The following is a 15,658-nucleotide window of genomic DNA, read 5'->3' on the forward strand; positions in this document are numbered from 1 at the left end:
CCCACAAGCTGGAGTTGTTGAAAGAATCAGCAACCTAAACTGTGACATTATTTCGTGGCTTACTGGGCTCTGGTCAGTGGGAAGCAAACTGGTTCAAAGTTAGTTCAACTTGCGAACCAAACAAGCACAGAGCATGCACAGAACTCATTTCAGTTCAAGTGGTAACTTCTGAACTCTGGATAAATGTGACAGCCTTCCTCACTTTGAGTATTTTTTAAAAACTGAATAGTCAATAGAGTGGCGAAGTCCCTCCCTTCCGGTGGACCTCCATGGGACCTTATTTAGGAAAAATTATGTATTGAAGTCAATGGCAGTGTGATATTCTTTTGGTATGCGTTAATTATAGAAGATGGCACTTGGCTTGTGGTGCCCAAAAATCATGACCTGGGGCCGTATTCACAAAGGATCTTAAGGCTAAAAGTAGCTCCTGGTTTAAAAAAAAGTTTGCATTTTCCATTGTTTTAAAATAGATTTTATTTTCATTTAAAAAAAAGGTTGAATAATTTTGAAATGGTTGCAAATAAATATAAATGTTGGGGATTCACTCAAACACATTCATACATAAATATTAGTTACAAAACAAAAACCTGATGGATTAACAAATCCATATATCAGCCAGCTGTCATTATGAATCAAGTACAACAATGAAAATAAAACCTCAGCCAAAAAAAAAAAAAAAACCTTTTTAGTTTAAGAAAAAAAAAAAAAAAGTAAATACTGTTATGTCCAACAACATAACACATACAAAAAAAAAAAGCATGATACAACAGTAATTATCTTAAAGTGTCTTCAAATGTTTTTTAAGAAAGCAAAAACACAATACTCATGAGGTAGACTTAAGAAATCAGATGGTAAACAAACTAGAAAGAACAATCTCGGTGCACACAACTTCTGATTGGAAGCGATGCATCATCTAAACGCTAGCTTGGAACTGCAGTTCAAGGTGCATTGGAGGAACATCTGATGTACCGTAAAGAGTTTCGTCAAAACATAATCCGTGCAAAAACAGTGGCAAAAATTTTGAACTTTGCAAAAATAAAAACATTTGAAGTGTAGTTTCCACAGATTGCGATCAATCTTAAATAAAGTGCAAATGAAACGTCCACTGATGATCTAAAAGTTCTCAAGGATTGCTGAGCAGAGCGGCTGCCATGGTCTTGACGATGGCCGAGTTCAGATGAGGGATGAGGCTGATCTTCATCAGCTTGCTGCTCGAGTACTTGTTCTTCACAGCCTGCAGAGGAAAAAGGGTTTCATTTTTGCAACAAATCAAAACTTTAATGCTTATACTTGGTCGTTCAACTCACTTTGAGCTTTGTCTTCCCCTCGTTGACCATCACTATGTTTTTGGCGATGTGCTGCATGATGGGCTTCAAGTGGGCGGCGTCATAAATGGAATAGTGCTGCTGCTGAGGAGACTGAGACAAGACAGAAAAATTAACATAAGGAAAATGAAACATTTTAAGTGTAGATGCCCCTTTAATGCCATCACTCACCCAGGGCAGGGCTACCAGCAGCAGCTGGGAGAGCGCCAGAGAAGCAGCAGCGATCTCAGAGGGCCGATAGTGCACCATGTTGTAGTCAAGGAGCGTCAACTCCATCAGGTACTTGGCCAGCGTGTGTCTCTCTACATCAGACTGAGGCGCAAAACAACATTAAGCACACTGAGAAGTCTTAAGACACATTGTACACATTCTTGCAGGTGGTTTGAGGAGAACATCCGTCTAGAATAGGGTTGCAACAAACGACTAATCGGATAATCGATTATTATGCCTTGCGCAATTTCTCAAGCGCTCTTATTTAGCCATCAACCTTTAGATTTAGCGTGATGTTGTTTCAGGCATGTGGAAACTAACAATGGAGACAATAAAGATGAATACTTGATTCAAAAATACATATTATTAAAACTATTTACACATGTTGAACAAGATTAACATTGCTTTTTATTTAAATTAAATAATATTTCACATAAAAGAAACAACAGTGTTTTAACAAATCATATTAAATAATGTGATTAAAAAAAATAAAAATAAAAATTGTAAACAGAATAGCTGAAACTTTAAAAACATAAATAACTCAGTTACCTCTAATCATTAACCCATGTTTGTATCATTGAGTTAACTGTGTTGCTGCTAGCATACATAACATACCTGACGTGGAAGTGTTACTCGTGGATGGGGCTACAGAGCTACTAGAAAGACAGTGGAACCCGGTGTATTCCTCCGTCTGAATGTGGGGCACTTTTGCTAAATGTTTAGACAAAGTGCTTGCGTTACCGCCGTTACATGCTAAATTCTTATTGCAACGAGCATTGTCCACCTCAAGACGGGTAACATTCAACCACACCTCGGAGCGCGTTCTCTCCGCCATCTCTGCAGTGTGTTGCAGGCATGTAGCAGCTGCGTAGTTGTAAACTTCCCCGCCCCCTCGCACACAGACTGGGGAGAGAGATCTCGTCTGGATTGGAAAGATCGAAAATACATCATATACGCATTTGTTTGTCTTTTTGCATATTAGAAACGAGTTGGCGACACTAAGACTGCGATATAATGTTTTTGTAGCAGTAATACATGACATATGTTTTAAATGTCTCCAGTACCGATAAAAAGACCAATAACGATGGAGCTTAAAAGGCGCGTAAAACACACGTGATGACGTCACCAACGAATCGACGACTGAATTAGTTGGCAACTAATTTGGTAATCGATTTTAATCGATTAAGTCGATTAGTTGTTGCACCCCTAGTCTAGAATGCTGCATTAGGCTGCAGAACTAGCAAATTTGAACAATGACTAAAGTAAAAAGTAGCGTCCCAAACAAATCCACGCAACGACTCACATTGGACACTTTGGAAGCCCGTCTCAGGAAGTGGACAGGAAGAGGGCGTCCCAGCTCAAAGTTGAGGGCCCTCAGAATCAGTTGCTCCATCACCAGAATCTGAGCCTTTGTGAAGGCGTTGTCTGTGATGTAGGCGAAGTCTCCCACCTCTGGAGCCTGTATCTCCTCGTATTTACATGCCACCAGCATGGCCGTCACACCAACAAGCTGCAGCTTCCTGCGAGAGACCGGCTGGACCTGAAGCACAGCGGCAGACATTTACAAACAGCTCACAAAACACAAAGAAAAGACAGTTTAGACCGCTCCTACCTGGAGGAATCGATCCATGACGGCAACTGTGAGGTACAGAGTCTCCTGCAGCAGCTGGAACCTGGAGTGCACCTGGACCAGCCAGTCCACCAGGAGAGCCCGCATGCGTTCAGTGATCTCATAATGCTGCATGTAGTCGGGTCGTACAGCCTGCTCCACCTGTGGAGACAAACAGATGTAACACTCAACCTTGTAGGGTGGGGGAAGAGAGCATTACTGGAGGGGTGAATTACCTCCAGGACGTGCAGGTAGCTGTAGATATCTTTGACATATTCTGAGCAGAGCTGCGGCAGGTCCCCGTCCTCCTCGTCCACATCCTGCACCATGAGCAGCGCATCAGAGAACGCCTGGCACAGCTCCTCTTCCTCCGCCTCCTTCATGGACACATCAGCAGACTCCTCTGAAACTGTGGGGAGGGGGTCTGCAGGGGCCAGGGCCATGGGCAGCGCCACAGCAATAGCTCTAGGGGCAATGGAGGCTTTCACTGAGGGTTTGAATGAAGCTTTGGCAGGGCCCGTCTTCTAAGGAAACAAGTTTGGAAAGATGCATGTTTAAACATGAACTGCAACATGATGTGCTGCTTGGTTTTAGCTTTATGAATAGTGTCTACATACTCGTAGCCTTCAAGTGTAGCTCATGTGCAGGGGGTTTCTAGTTATTTTTGGCTCACAGGGCTGATACACAACACTTCAAAGAGCTACAAAGGAGGCATGAAACATGGAGAGCAGTAGCTGACCCAAACAGTTCTTCCATGAAGATGATGCAACTTACCTTGGTGTTGACTGCTGCTTTAAAGTTGGTGATCTCTCCGAGAGCAGCTCTCCTCAGACCCACGACTGCTTTACCCATCTTCATGGGTTTCTCTCCGGCTGGGAGCTGCTGAAAGAGAAAAGGAATCAGGTCACAAACTACGGAGAAGCTTAAGAAAATAAAAACTCTGTTCAATAAAAGCTAATGCGAAGATAAAGTCAAGAAGCGGCAATGCTAGCTGGCGACGTGACATGCAGTAAAACAGTGAACTAGTGTTAACTCACCACAGGACGAACTTCAACAGAAGACATGTCAACTGTGGCTGCAACGAGGGTAAACAGATTCAAATAAAAATACGGGGATATAGTTTAGCACCAACAAGCACGATTTAGCGACAGACTCCTTGGACACCGAGTTCAACAGGTAAACAAGACAGAGACGAGCGGCTTTCAATAGTGCTCCGTCAAATCTGATTGGATGCTGCTTCAGTAGGACGCACCTGATTGGCTGACAGCATGAGGTCAAAGGTAGAAGCCAGGTGATATTTAAATTCAGAAAATAACAAGAATATGTATGTTAGATAGATACGTCGTTCTCCCACCCGGCAACGGCGTATTGATAGGCATCTGTGCTCTTAAAAGCCTTCAGGCTCTCTCCGGTGAATGGAGATTGATTGTGAACAAGATAAATATATATGTCGGGAAAAGTTAGTTGGGGAAGACACTTAGCAATTGAGAGTGAGAGCAATTTACAATTCAATAAACAAAATACAGTTGAAGGTAACAAATAGGGATCGCATCCAATAATCGCCGCCTTTAACAAATATCTCTCTCTCTCTCTTTCCCGTTTAAATGCGCTGTGTTTGCTGCCATGACGAGTGTAAACAAACTAGAGGTTTCTCAGATGTCCCCTCCTCGACTCCTCTCCCCGAGACTTAGTGCCGCCCACAGGAGATGCGAGCGGAGGACTTAGGAGGGGAACCGAGGAGAGAGGAGTGGAAGCAGCAGGGTTATGGCTAGAAAGGATCCGTCTTGTGTAAAAAGCTCGCGAGAGTTTGCAAGTCACATGGCTGAATGTTTACTTTTGGCAGGCAGCCTTTCATTTATGATCGTTAACATCAGTGGGCCACAGCAAATGATGGTGAGAAGCTAAACTAACTTAATGTCAATTACAGTGAGTGTGATTGTTGAAATAGGGTGTTGGCGGTCTTGCTGCTCAAAGTAGAATGACAACACTGTAGATCAGCAACACTATGGTTTATTTTTTATTCACAGGCAAGTCAACGTTGTCGCAGTAAAAGTCCCAAGATAGCTCCTGGTGCAATAAAATGTTCCCTTTCAGTGTTTTACTATTATGTCTGATGTTTCTCTATTAATATTGCTGCTGCATGCATGTGTATGTTGCATGATGTTACTGCTGTAGATGTGTTTCCGAGCCGCTCCGATTACAACGAGAGTTACAACGAGAACGTGAGGTCATATTTACACAAGACGGATACTTTCTAGCCATAACCAAGCAGCAGGCGGTTAGAGAAATGAGAACTCGGTTGCGTTAGCTTAGGAACTTTCCTAACCAAGTGAAATGACCCGGAAGTACGTCAGTGGCAGCCATGTTAAAGTCCATGTAATGTCCAAAATAAAAGTTATTCTGTGTTAATAAATCGCTTCATCACTTTCCACTGTTTCATTTGACATATCAACATCAATGATTCTTTCCATAAATACCCCCCAAATAACATGAAATGTGTGCCACTTTCCCGTGTTATTCCGCTCCGGTAGCGAAAAGCTTGCCAGCCATTAACCCAGCTGTGTGACGTCACACGTGGCAAACACCAGCCTCGTCTGGATTGTTTGTTTTGTATCCTTCCGCTATTTTCGCTCAACATATGTGTAACCGGACCTCGCTAAACTTTTTTTATCTAACAATTCATGATGGGGAAGCGATGTGTAGTTGTGAGCTGTGAATGTTTCCTGATTGCTATAAACATTGATCATGGGTGCTGGAAGATTGTGCACAAAACTCGGGTCAGAATTAAGTTACTACAGGTGTTATGCCAGCTTGAACTAAATGTCACCAGAGTACAGTGAACTTGCCTAGTGACTGAAATATATAAAAGTTGAAGTGAAATAAGTAAGGCCAAAAATGAATTACGTCTGAATATCTTTATTATTTTTACCACTTTTAATTATTTGTGGGCTCGCACATATACCAAAATAGACTAATGTACACTGCAATAAAGATAAAATGTTACAAGTGAAAAATTAACAAAAGAACCCTTTTTTATTTATCAAACAGTAAATTAATACAATCTTACAAATTTGTGATTTGGAAAATGTTGTTATATTTACATGTTTATTTGGAAAAATAATATTGTAAATGATGTACTTTGTAAATTATTTACATCATGCGAAACCATTTTAACCAGTTCAGCTGCATGACTTATGTCAAATTACAGATTTGGCGATTGAAATCCCTGATAGCGGCCTCCCGGCTCAGGGTAAGTCTTCCGTATCTCGGTTACAGCACATGCAGCGGGACTCTGATTTTTGGGCCGAGTAGGCCTACACCCCAGCACCAACGTACAAACTGTCGATAAGCTGTATATCGATACTTCCTAATGAAAAAAAAGTATACAGATTATAAATATATTTGGAGAAAAATAAAATGTTATGTAGTAGCCTACTATTATGTAGCAATGGTTACAAATTGGCTTATAACATGATATTTGTATTTTACTTGTACAAAATAAATATGAGGTTATACATGACTGCTTGACAGAATCATAGACCTCTTATATATTTCCTCACATGTGTAGTTGTTTCTTTTCTCAAGCATACATTGAACTTGCATACACAGAAAAAATAAAAGCCAAGCTGTTTTTGACTGCTTGAAAGAGTTTAATGGTATCTTTAAAAGTGTACCATATCTGTAGCGACTAAAAGTATTATATGAAAGCAAAGCTGCAATAGGCAGTTGGGTCAATCAATATTTACTTACTGGTGTAGTGGGCCATCAACTGCTCTGTGTTGTTGTTTGTATTGAAGATACGCTATTTTCAGTGTCCAAACACTGAAACAGCCTTCTCTAAAGCCTGGGTGGCTAATAATGCACCTTGGTTTCTCGTCGGTGTCTTCTATCTGGCAGAGTCCTGCACGGGTCTGATTTTCAAGACCCGCTCCCGCCCCGCACCCGTGACGTGCAGTACCGAACCCGCCCCGCTACCCGCACATATTGCCAATTAGTCCCGCAACCCGACCCGACCCGCCGGCACATGATCCGCAACCCGACCCGAACCCGCATATATATAAGCAGTGACAAAGTGCAATTATTAACACACGCAGTTGCATATTTGGCTCAAAAAGCCTGGGATGTTGTTTATTTTCTCCATCTAGGTAGGATGACACCAAAAGCCTCCCAGACGTTGGATTTTGCTCTTGAGGAAGAGTTATTGAAAATGCTGTATTCTCCGCTATAGAGAGCTTCACCTCAGCCATTCAGAATGTGGTGCGCTCAGCAGCAGATAGATGCACTGCAGAGGTTATGATTATGCTCGGTACCGCGGAGGAGAGGTCTGAGGATTTAAACATTAAACTAAATTATTATTGTTTAAATATATTTATTATGCAACACCCGCAACCGGACCCGCATCATCTTTGTTTTACCCAGAAGCGAACCCGGAAAAAAGCGTTTGAAAAAATACCACCCGCAAATCACCTTTTTTGCGGGTCACCCGTCGGGTACCCGCGGATACCCGACCCGATGCAGGACTCTGCTATCTGGTCAGTAGGTTGCAAACTGTCTATTTGTTCCATCACCTGCCAGATCTCTCTGCAGCATACACATTCATCTGCAGTGGGCATGCTTTCACAGCATTGACATGTACACCTGAATATTGTACATAACATTAAAAAACAAAACAATATCTGCCGGACGTGTGAGGAACAGATGACAAATTAAGATCGACATTTAGTGCAGGTCAAACTAAATAAAACAGAATTTACCATTCAGTATTGCCGACTCGAGTCTCGCCGGCTGCGGAATCCGCTTCTCTTTCACAAGTTTCTGCCTCGTTGTTCGATTGCTGGGCAGGAGGCTCGTACTTATAAGGCAAAATGCCTTGAAGTGAAAGGCTAGCTGGTTCACTCTCTACTTCTGTAACTGAATCCAGATAACCCACTGAATCTGAGCTTGAATGATCGCTGTCGCTGTCGCTGTCTGAAGTTATCGCGTTGCTTGCCATTTGGACTGATTTGATCAAATGGCAATGTTTGCCACGTGTGACGTCACCGCTCGTTCGGGAGTGATCGGGGGCGTACTCGGCAAACTTCGGAACCAACATCGGTTTTTAACGTATATGTCATTTAATTATGACGAAACTTTAAACATTTTTATTTATTTTTATTCTGGTGATATCTAAACTACATGTTAAAAAACACCTGTGTTAGATGCATTACATGGCCTTTAAGTGCCGTTCCAATTCTCCAAATGAAAGGAAAGGAGGTTTCAAACTTCCTTTATAACCTCCTTTAGCTTAGGAACCACTGGACCTCCCTTGACGAAAGGAGAGGAGAAAATGCTGCCCCACAATGCATTGCAGCCGCAGCATTTGCCGTAACTCAAAAGTCGGCCGTTCACGGAAACAACCGATTATGACCAAGAAATTATATCATGAACGTTACGGTGCTTATTAAGCATTTTAAAACGTATGTGGTAAGTTGCCAAAGTGCTTTGTTCTGAACGTTCATCAGTATTATAATCAAAAAGAGAAATATGAAGGTTAGTTTTTACTGAAATGATCAAATAAAGTCAACATTTAAGTCTTTACTGAGCTGTGTGGCGTTTGTTCAACTTTTAAAAGATGTTTGAACGGTGATATACACAGTGATAGATGTTAAGGACTAACGTTTATAATAAATACATTTGTATTGATTTTAAGATCTTTTCATAGTTCATACAATCATACGTATTGGGATCATTTGTATTAATGTGGACCGGAGGGAGAGGGTGACGAGCATAAGTTTCACTTTCCTTTTTTATTTCAATTCCAACTTTGGTCATGAAGAATATGTTTCTCTGTTGTCCACGTTCATAAAGCATAAAACAACAGCATCAGAGCACGATGCAGAGTCTCTAGATGAGGTTACAGTAGTCCCTCCTTCTTATTATACATCCATGTTGTATTCCGCTACAGAAAACTAGTTTCCATAGTTTCCCCACAGCAGCAGACACACATTCATGACGTCCGCTGGCGCATCATAAACAAGTCGGATAGTGAAAGTGCATTCGGGCCGCTTCTCAATCTCGAGGAAACTGGCTTCCAAGCCAATATTTCAAGGATACTACCTCATCGAGTGCCGCCGAAGGACTGTTCCAATCTCCAGCATACTTGGAATTCCACCGAGGCCCCGTCCTTGGTTTGGGGGTAATTTCGAGGCTGCACATGGGTAGACTTCACGTCCTTCAAATCCCCACAATGCTTTGCGCACGGACCAATTTCCCCAAATCTGTGGCGGAAAATGTAAGGCGGGGCCTCTCATATGACGCACACCTGCACACTTGCTAGCCTGTTCCACTCTTCGTTTTCCGAATGCCAGGAAGGATTCTTGCCTAGCTTCTGAAGGAAGTGACTCGGAAGACATGTGCTACCAAGCAAGCATCCTCGCGATTGAGAAACGGCCTCGGACTCTCTAGAGTACCTCTCCTCTGAGCAGTCATTTTAAAGAGACGTCCATTAATGATGACAGGAGGCACAGCAGCACTCTGATGGACAGCTGTGTTCCGTTCTTATTATACATCCATGATGTGTTCATGACGACTTATATATATTTACTTTTAATCCATTGACAGTGCGGTATAATGAGACAATAACAGGCTACAGATGCGGACATGTACACACACACACATATATTTATATAAATATATACAATTTCAGAATCAAACAAGTATGAGAGCACTCTCATAATAACGTAGCACAATCAGAGACTGGAGATATCCCCCCCCCCTCTCTGGTCGCTGAAATGGGGAATTGAAATTACGGGCCAAAAGTTGTACAAGTATTAAAAGTAAGCATATGACACCAAACCAACTGAGGCCCGTCTGTCCGCCGCATCTACGCACTGTACAACACACACCTACACACTGTACCACACACACACCTACACACTGTACCACACACACACCTACACACTGTACCACACACACCTACTGCTCCTAAAGCATAATCAGGCTACAGCCGTTGTGTATTTCATTATGTGAAGCACTAAATTAGAAAAGGTCTTAGAACAAATGTTGACTCTTTGTTTGTAGATATCTACTAAACTACAGCATACAAATACAGAAAGTAATGTAGGCCTGTTATACTGAGTGATATATATTTTATACACTGCTCTGCTTTCTGCACGGACCTCACAGCTGTTCTCACTGTAAACATCGCGTCGCGATGAAAGCAGTTACTAAAATAATATCCAGGGGATGCATGCAGAGCTGTCACTGGCTGAGATAAGTCCGGCCGTGCCACACGCCTCCACCGTTCCCGGAAATGCATCCATGGAGGATGCATCAGTGTCTCCTCGGTTAGAGCTCCTCCAGAGAGCCTCCTCGATGCTCGATGCTCGGTCCTCAAAGTGCATTTAGAGAAATGAGATGTCCTTCAAAATGGCGCGCTGAAATTCATTTCCGGGTCACTACCGGAGAACTGAGGAGTCGAGGAGGGGAAATTTGAGTATTGAGAAACCTCTCATATTTGGATTCGATGAGATTGTGCAGGAGAGACAAAGCTTTCCGATATCTCTGTTGACATGGTGCACACAGCGGTCGTGGTAGAATGCTAACTTTTGGTGAATTTAGGAGAAATCTACAGACGCAAATAGACAAACTATAGTAAAATAAACACTTAAATGTGTATTTTGTACGTTTTCCTTCCAAAAGCCTGAAAGAAAACATGTTATAGAATCAAAATAGCACAAAATCTCAAAATTGACCAGTACTTACCTGCCACGTGTCTCGCCTTAACGTGGAAATCCTGCAGGACACAAATGCCTCGTCTCTGTTCCCTTAATTTGGGAGTGATAAACCAACAGCCCCGGGGGTGCAGAGGAAAGGCAGCGTTACCCCCCGTCTGCACGTTGTTTCTCTTTCAGAAACACAGAAGACTGTTTGTATGATGCGATCACAGACACGCTGCAAACGGTGTCCGCCAAAAGTCGAGTCCAGTGTCTATGTAGTGTCATTTTTATTTGTTATAGTTTGGGAAGATTGAAAATCGGTAGGGAAAGCCAGCTAAGTCGGTAGGCGGTAGAAACATGTCAAAAGCGGTAGACTACCGCCCAAATCGGTAGGGTTGGCAGCATCGTTAGTACCGATGTAGCTACCACTCGCTTACACGCTAACCCAAGCCTTAACATTAATTACGTAGCTGATTAAAATCATTAACACATAAATAAAGTACTCAAATTTCACTTACCGCAAAACCTCATTAATGCACCGTCTGTTTTAACTGCAGAGCGAGTCACAATAGTCCGATATATAAGCATGAAGAACAAACATCCACGGCCGGATCAAGTTGTGTTCCCTGGATGAACTGAGCAGGCAGAGTCCCTGTAGCTAGCTTCACGGAGCAGCTAGCAGAGAGACAAGAAGCTAGCAGCAGCAGTCATGGAGCTGCCACTCAATGTGACCACGCCCTAATATATGCATAACTTTAAGGCTTGAGTGGAGAAAAAATTCACCCCCCCAATCCATATTCATGAAGGGGGGATCTAACTATACAGAGAATATGTTTTTTTTAACCACGATGTAAACATGTTTATTTCTGCTGTAAAGTTGGGCATTTTAACATGGGGGTCTATGGAAATTGCTCCCTTCTGCAGACTGCTCCTACTGGCCACTAGATGAACTGCAGTGTGTGGCACTTCCGTATTGGCGTCCCGGCTCTTCCCCAGGGTTTGCCGCTTGGATAGATAGCATGAAGTAGAAAAGATCGCCGATGCTAATGTAGCGTTAGCATTTCTCCACTGGGGGCATCCGGGCTTAAATGGTGTATTATAGAATGATCACACCGGTGTGACAGTACTCTTCAAAGGGTTCGCGAAATATGACTACTACTCTTACTGTTTAACATTTTGGGTTACTTAATGTTACTTCATGTTAAGGCTAATAAAAATGACAAGGCTGTAATGCTAACTAACGTGCTAGCTACTAGCTAGGTAGCTAACTTGAACCAGCCATTCCTCGTCCTTTCATCAGACGGGAAGCGAAAGAACGAGCAAGACCCATTGCTGGTATGATAACAACCTGGTACTAAGCACACAGGCATCTTGTTAAAGTTATCTAATCTTAGCTATCTCTTATATTTAGCGGACATCAGTTATGACATCCCTTACGCAACTCCGGGATTTGTAGTCTTTCTAGTTGCGTATTTTTCGCGATGCGAATATTAGCTTCGCTCTAATCGCTCGAGTTTCACCGCGGCTGCCAGCTGTGTTTACTCGCATCATTCAAACAAGATGCGCTGGCTCGGGAGCTACAACAACTACAACAAAATGAACATATTTTACCGTGATTAAATTGTAATAAACGTTTCTAAATGATGCCAACGTAACAACATACTGATACCGGTTAGTCAAAACCATGAATTAATGCTTGACAAGTCTGCAGACAAGACTGCAGGCGAAAAACCTTTTAAAATGCTTGTTTTCTGAATGGAGATTGGGTCGACCAGGCTAAGCTAACGTTGCATACGCTCAGTCCACACTCATAACAACGGCCTACAGACATAAATAAACCAGCGACTGTATTCGCTATGACACAGACAGTCTGTGGTTTGTATTTGTTTAACTTTTGTCCAGTTTCTGAACAGATATAAGGAGCTGTGATCCCTGTGTGCTAACTGCTAACAGCTAATGGCTGATGTTTTCTGGTTGAACGTCAGTAACGGCAGGCTGAGATCCTCACCGCTGATTGGCTTTCGCGAGAACGCGCCACGTGAATTCGATGCTCGAGTTGAAAAAATTGAATTCTCGCGTTTGACGCGGCACTGTTCAATCGCCTCAATCGCTTGATTCGCGCCGCGTCCACCGCTTCATGCTCGCCGTCGGAGCGAATTCGCGTCTGTCCGCATCTCTGCATTGACTTTACATGTAATCGCGCCGCCCCCAAACATCGCATCGCATCCGGTGTGAACGCAGCATTATATTTCAACAGTTTTACGACAAACTGTGACTTTTTTGACATGGAAATGATTTTTAAGATTGACAAACATCATATGTGTAATTCGTGGCACAATTCAAACGGGATCGAAAGATAAGTTTCTCTCTCCATTGACTTCAATACATAATTTTTCCGAAATAAAAACCGGAAGTAGATGGGCGTGACTTCGCCGAGAAGAATGAGCAGATGAATGCATAGTGCAAATAAGCTCCACCTCGACCAACTACAGCATACTGTATATATATATATATATATATATATTTCCACTATTTTTCTAAGTGCAGCTGTGTGAAATGTGTCCAGACTGCTGTCGGCTGTATCATCTCGCCTGTTGTGCAGTTGCATGTAAAACCAGTGTTCTTCCTGCAGGACTTTTTTGACTCGGCGCTGCTCTACAGGAATAGCATCAGATCACAAGAGGGAGTAAGTGGGTGAGAAGCAGAGATCATCACTGTTGTGCTGTTTAATATGCATCATGAAAATCTGTCAGAAGATAGTCAGATATTTACAGCTCATATCATGAAGGAAAGCTTATTTCTGTATTTAACAGAACCCCTCAACATTTATGAATGTCACAAGTGAATTCTATTTATATTGAAATGGTATTACTGTTTAGGACTCTTTAAAGCTTGAAACCTGTTTGATTTAAAAATAATTGTTTATGTTTTAAATGGGTAGTCTGAATTATTGAATATTCCATTTATATTTCTCTTGAAAAATGAGCCTGTTGTTGCCACTTCAACGCGGCGGCTTTAGGATTTTGTATTTCTCAGTAGAGCTTAATATGAATAATTACAATGATGGAGGGAATGAGGCAGGAAAAAGAAAGATACGTTTTGTCTTTGTCTGCCAAATAAATAATAAGGATTAAATGTGTTGTAGATTAATATTTCTATTTCCAACAGTGTAATACATTATACCAGTGGCAGCAGCAATGGACCTTGGACATTATGATCATGAATAATCCCTCTAATAATTATTATTTCATGTATTTGAATGTGTGAACGACCTAGTTTTCAACATGATACCTCGTTTAGTTAATATTACACCATCATGAAATAAAAGCAATCCACTTTCATTCCTGCAGCAAGTACCTTACATTTCCATTGTCTTGTTTGTGTGTGTGTGTGTGTGTGTGTGTGTGTGTGTGTGTGTGTGTGTGTGTGTGTGTGTGTGTGTGTGTGTGTGTGTGTGTGTGTGTGTGTGTGTGTGTGTGTGTGTGTGTGTGTGTGTGTGTGTGTGTACAGGCAAGGAGTAAGTCCCAGTTGTTATTTCTTCATAAACAAACTGTAAGCCTGAAGCATGAACCATTGAAGCAAATGTGAGCTCACACGCACACGCACACACACACACACACACACACACACACACACACACACACACACACACACACACACACACACACACACACACACACACACACACACACACACGAGTTGGATAGGTCGTTTGTTAAACTCGAGGGAATGATTCGATTTCAGCAGAGTGGCTCTCTTCTCTCCATCTCTTCCTCCTTCTTGACCTTTCCCTTCTATTTTCCAATCAGCACTTTTCCTCTTCCTCTTCCTCTTCCTCTTCTTCTTCTTCTTCTTCTTCTTCTTCTTCTTCTTCTTCTTCTTCTTCTTCTTCTTCTTCTTCTTCTTCGCTCTGATTCCTCTGCTGTACGTTTCCTCAATAGATCTTTTGGTCAGGGTATAATCGCTTGTTACTCAGCTTGTCTGTTTTAAATGGATTCAAAAGAGGAGGTCAATTTGTGTTTGGATTCCCGTACCTCAGTGGTTTGGAAATATGTATTAATAAGTTAACGTGTAGTTCATCAATAACAGCTGGTTGAGAATCATGATTGGGTTTTAATGAGGGAGGCTGAAGAGGCAACTTCAACTTCAATTTATTTTAGTGCACAATCCAGCAGCACCATTCCATTTGTTAAAGGCCATGTAATGCATCTAACACAGGTGTTTTTTAACATGTAGTTTAGATATCACCAGAATAAAAATAAATAAAAATGTTTAAAGTTTCGTCATAATTAAATGACATATACGTTAAAAACCGATGTTGGTTCCGAAGTTTGCCGAGTACGCCCCCGATCACTCCCGAACGAGCGGTGACGTCACACGTGGCAAACATTGCCATTTGATCAAATCAGTCCAAATGGCAAGCAACGCGATAACTTCAGACAGCGACAGCGATCATTCAAGCTCAGATTCAGTGGGTTATCTGGATTCAGTTACAGAAGTAGAGAGTGAACCAGCTAGCCTTTCACTTCAAGGCATTTTGCCTTATAAGTACGAGCCTCCTGCCCAGCAATCGAACAACGAGGCAGAAACTTGTGAAAGAGAAGCGGATTCCGCAGCCGGCGAGACTCGAGTCGGCAATACTGAATGGTAAATTCTGTTTTATTTAGTTTGACCTGCACTAAATGTCGATCTTAATTTGTCATCTGTTCCTCACACGTCCGGCAGATATTGTTTTGTTTTTTAATGTTATGTACAATATTCAGGTGTACATGTCAATGCTGTGAAAGCATGCCCACTGCAGATGAATGTGTATGCTG

The 15,658-nt window shown here is 42.1% G+C and overlaps 1 protein-coding gene across 2 annotated transcripts; it reads right to left on the reverse strand.

Moving 5' to 3' along the window:
• Window positions 1-494: 494 nt before the first annotated feature.
• On the reverse strand, window positions 495-4,337 carry LOC307030024 (G2/mitotic-specific cyclin-B2-like). 2 transcript variants are annotated; one of them, XM_079666258.1, is made up of 8 exons: window positions 4,182-4,337; window positions 3,919-4,023; window positions 3,381-3,668; window positions 3,148-3,306; window positions 2,839-3,075; window positions 1,497-1,637; window positions 1,308-1,418; window positions 495-1,234 (listed from the first exon to the last, which is right to left on the reverse strand). In XM_079666258.1, the coding sequence occupies exons 1-8, from the start codon at window positions 4,206-4,208 to the stop codon at window positions 1,124-1,126; spliced, it is 1,179 nt and encodes a 392-aa protein (XP_079522384.1). In that variant the 5' UTR covers window positions 4,209-4,337; the 3' UTR covers window positions 495-1,123. The 2 variants fall into 2 exon arrangements, with proteins under 2 accessions (XP_079522384.1, XP_079522383.1); XM_079666257.1 differs by having other exon boundaries at window positions 3,919-4,026.
• Between the last annotated feature and the right edge of the window lie 11,321 nt (window positions 4,338-15,658).

The sequence above is a fragment of the Notothenia rossii genome, assembly GCF_949606895.1.
Source record: "Notothenia rossii genome assembly, chromosome: 2".
Lineage (NCBI taxonomy): Eukaryota > Metazoa > Chordata > Actinopteri > Perciformes > Nototheniidae > Notothenia > Notothenia rossii.

Excerpts from the sequence above, each read along its gene's own strand:
- LOC307030024 (XM_079666257.1), bottom strand. The coding sequence starts at position 4,208 with ATGTCTTCTGTTGAAGTTCGTCCTGTG. Across the intron at positions 1,638-2,838 it reads GGGCTTCCAAAGTGTCCAAT|TCTGATGTAGAGAGACACAC; the intron begins GTGAGTCGTTGC and ends TTTGCGCCTCAG. Across the intron at positions 1,419-1,496 it reads TGCTGGTAGCCCTGCCCTGG|TCTCCTCAGCAGCAGCACTA; the intron begins GTGAGTGATGGC and ends GTCTTGTCTCAG.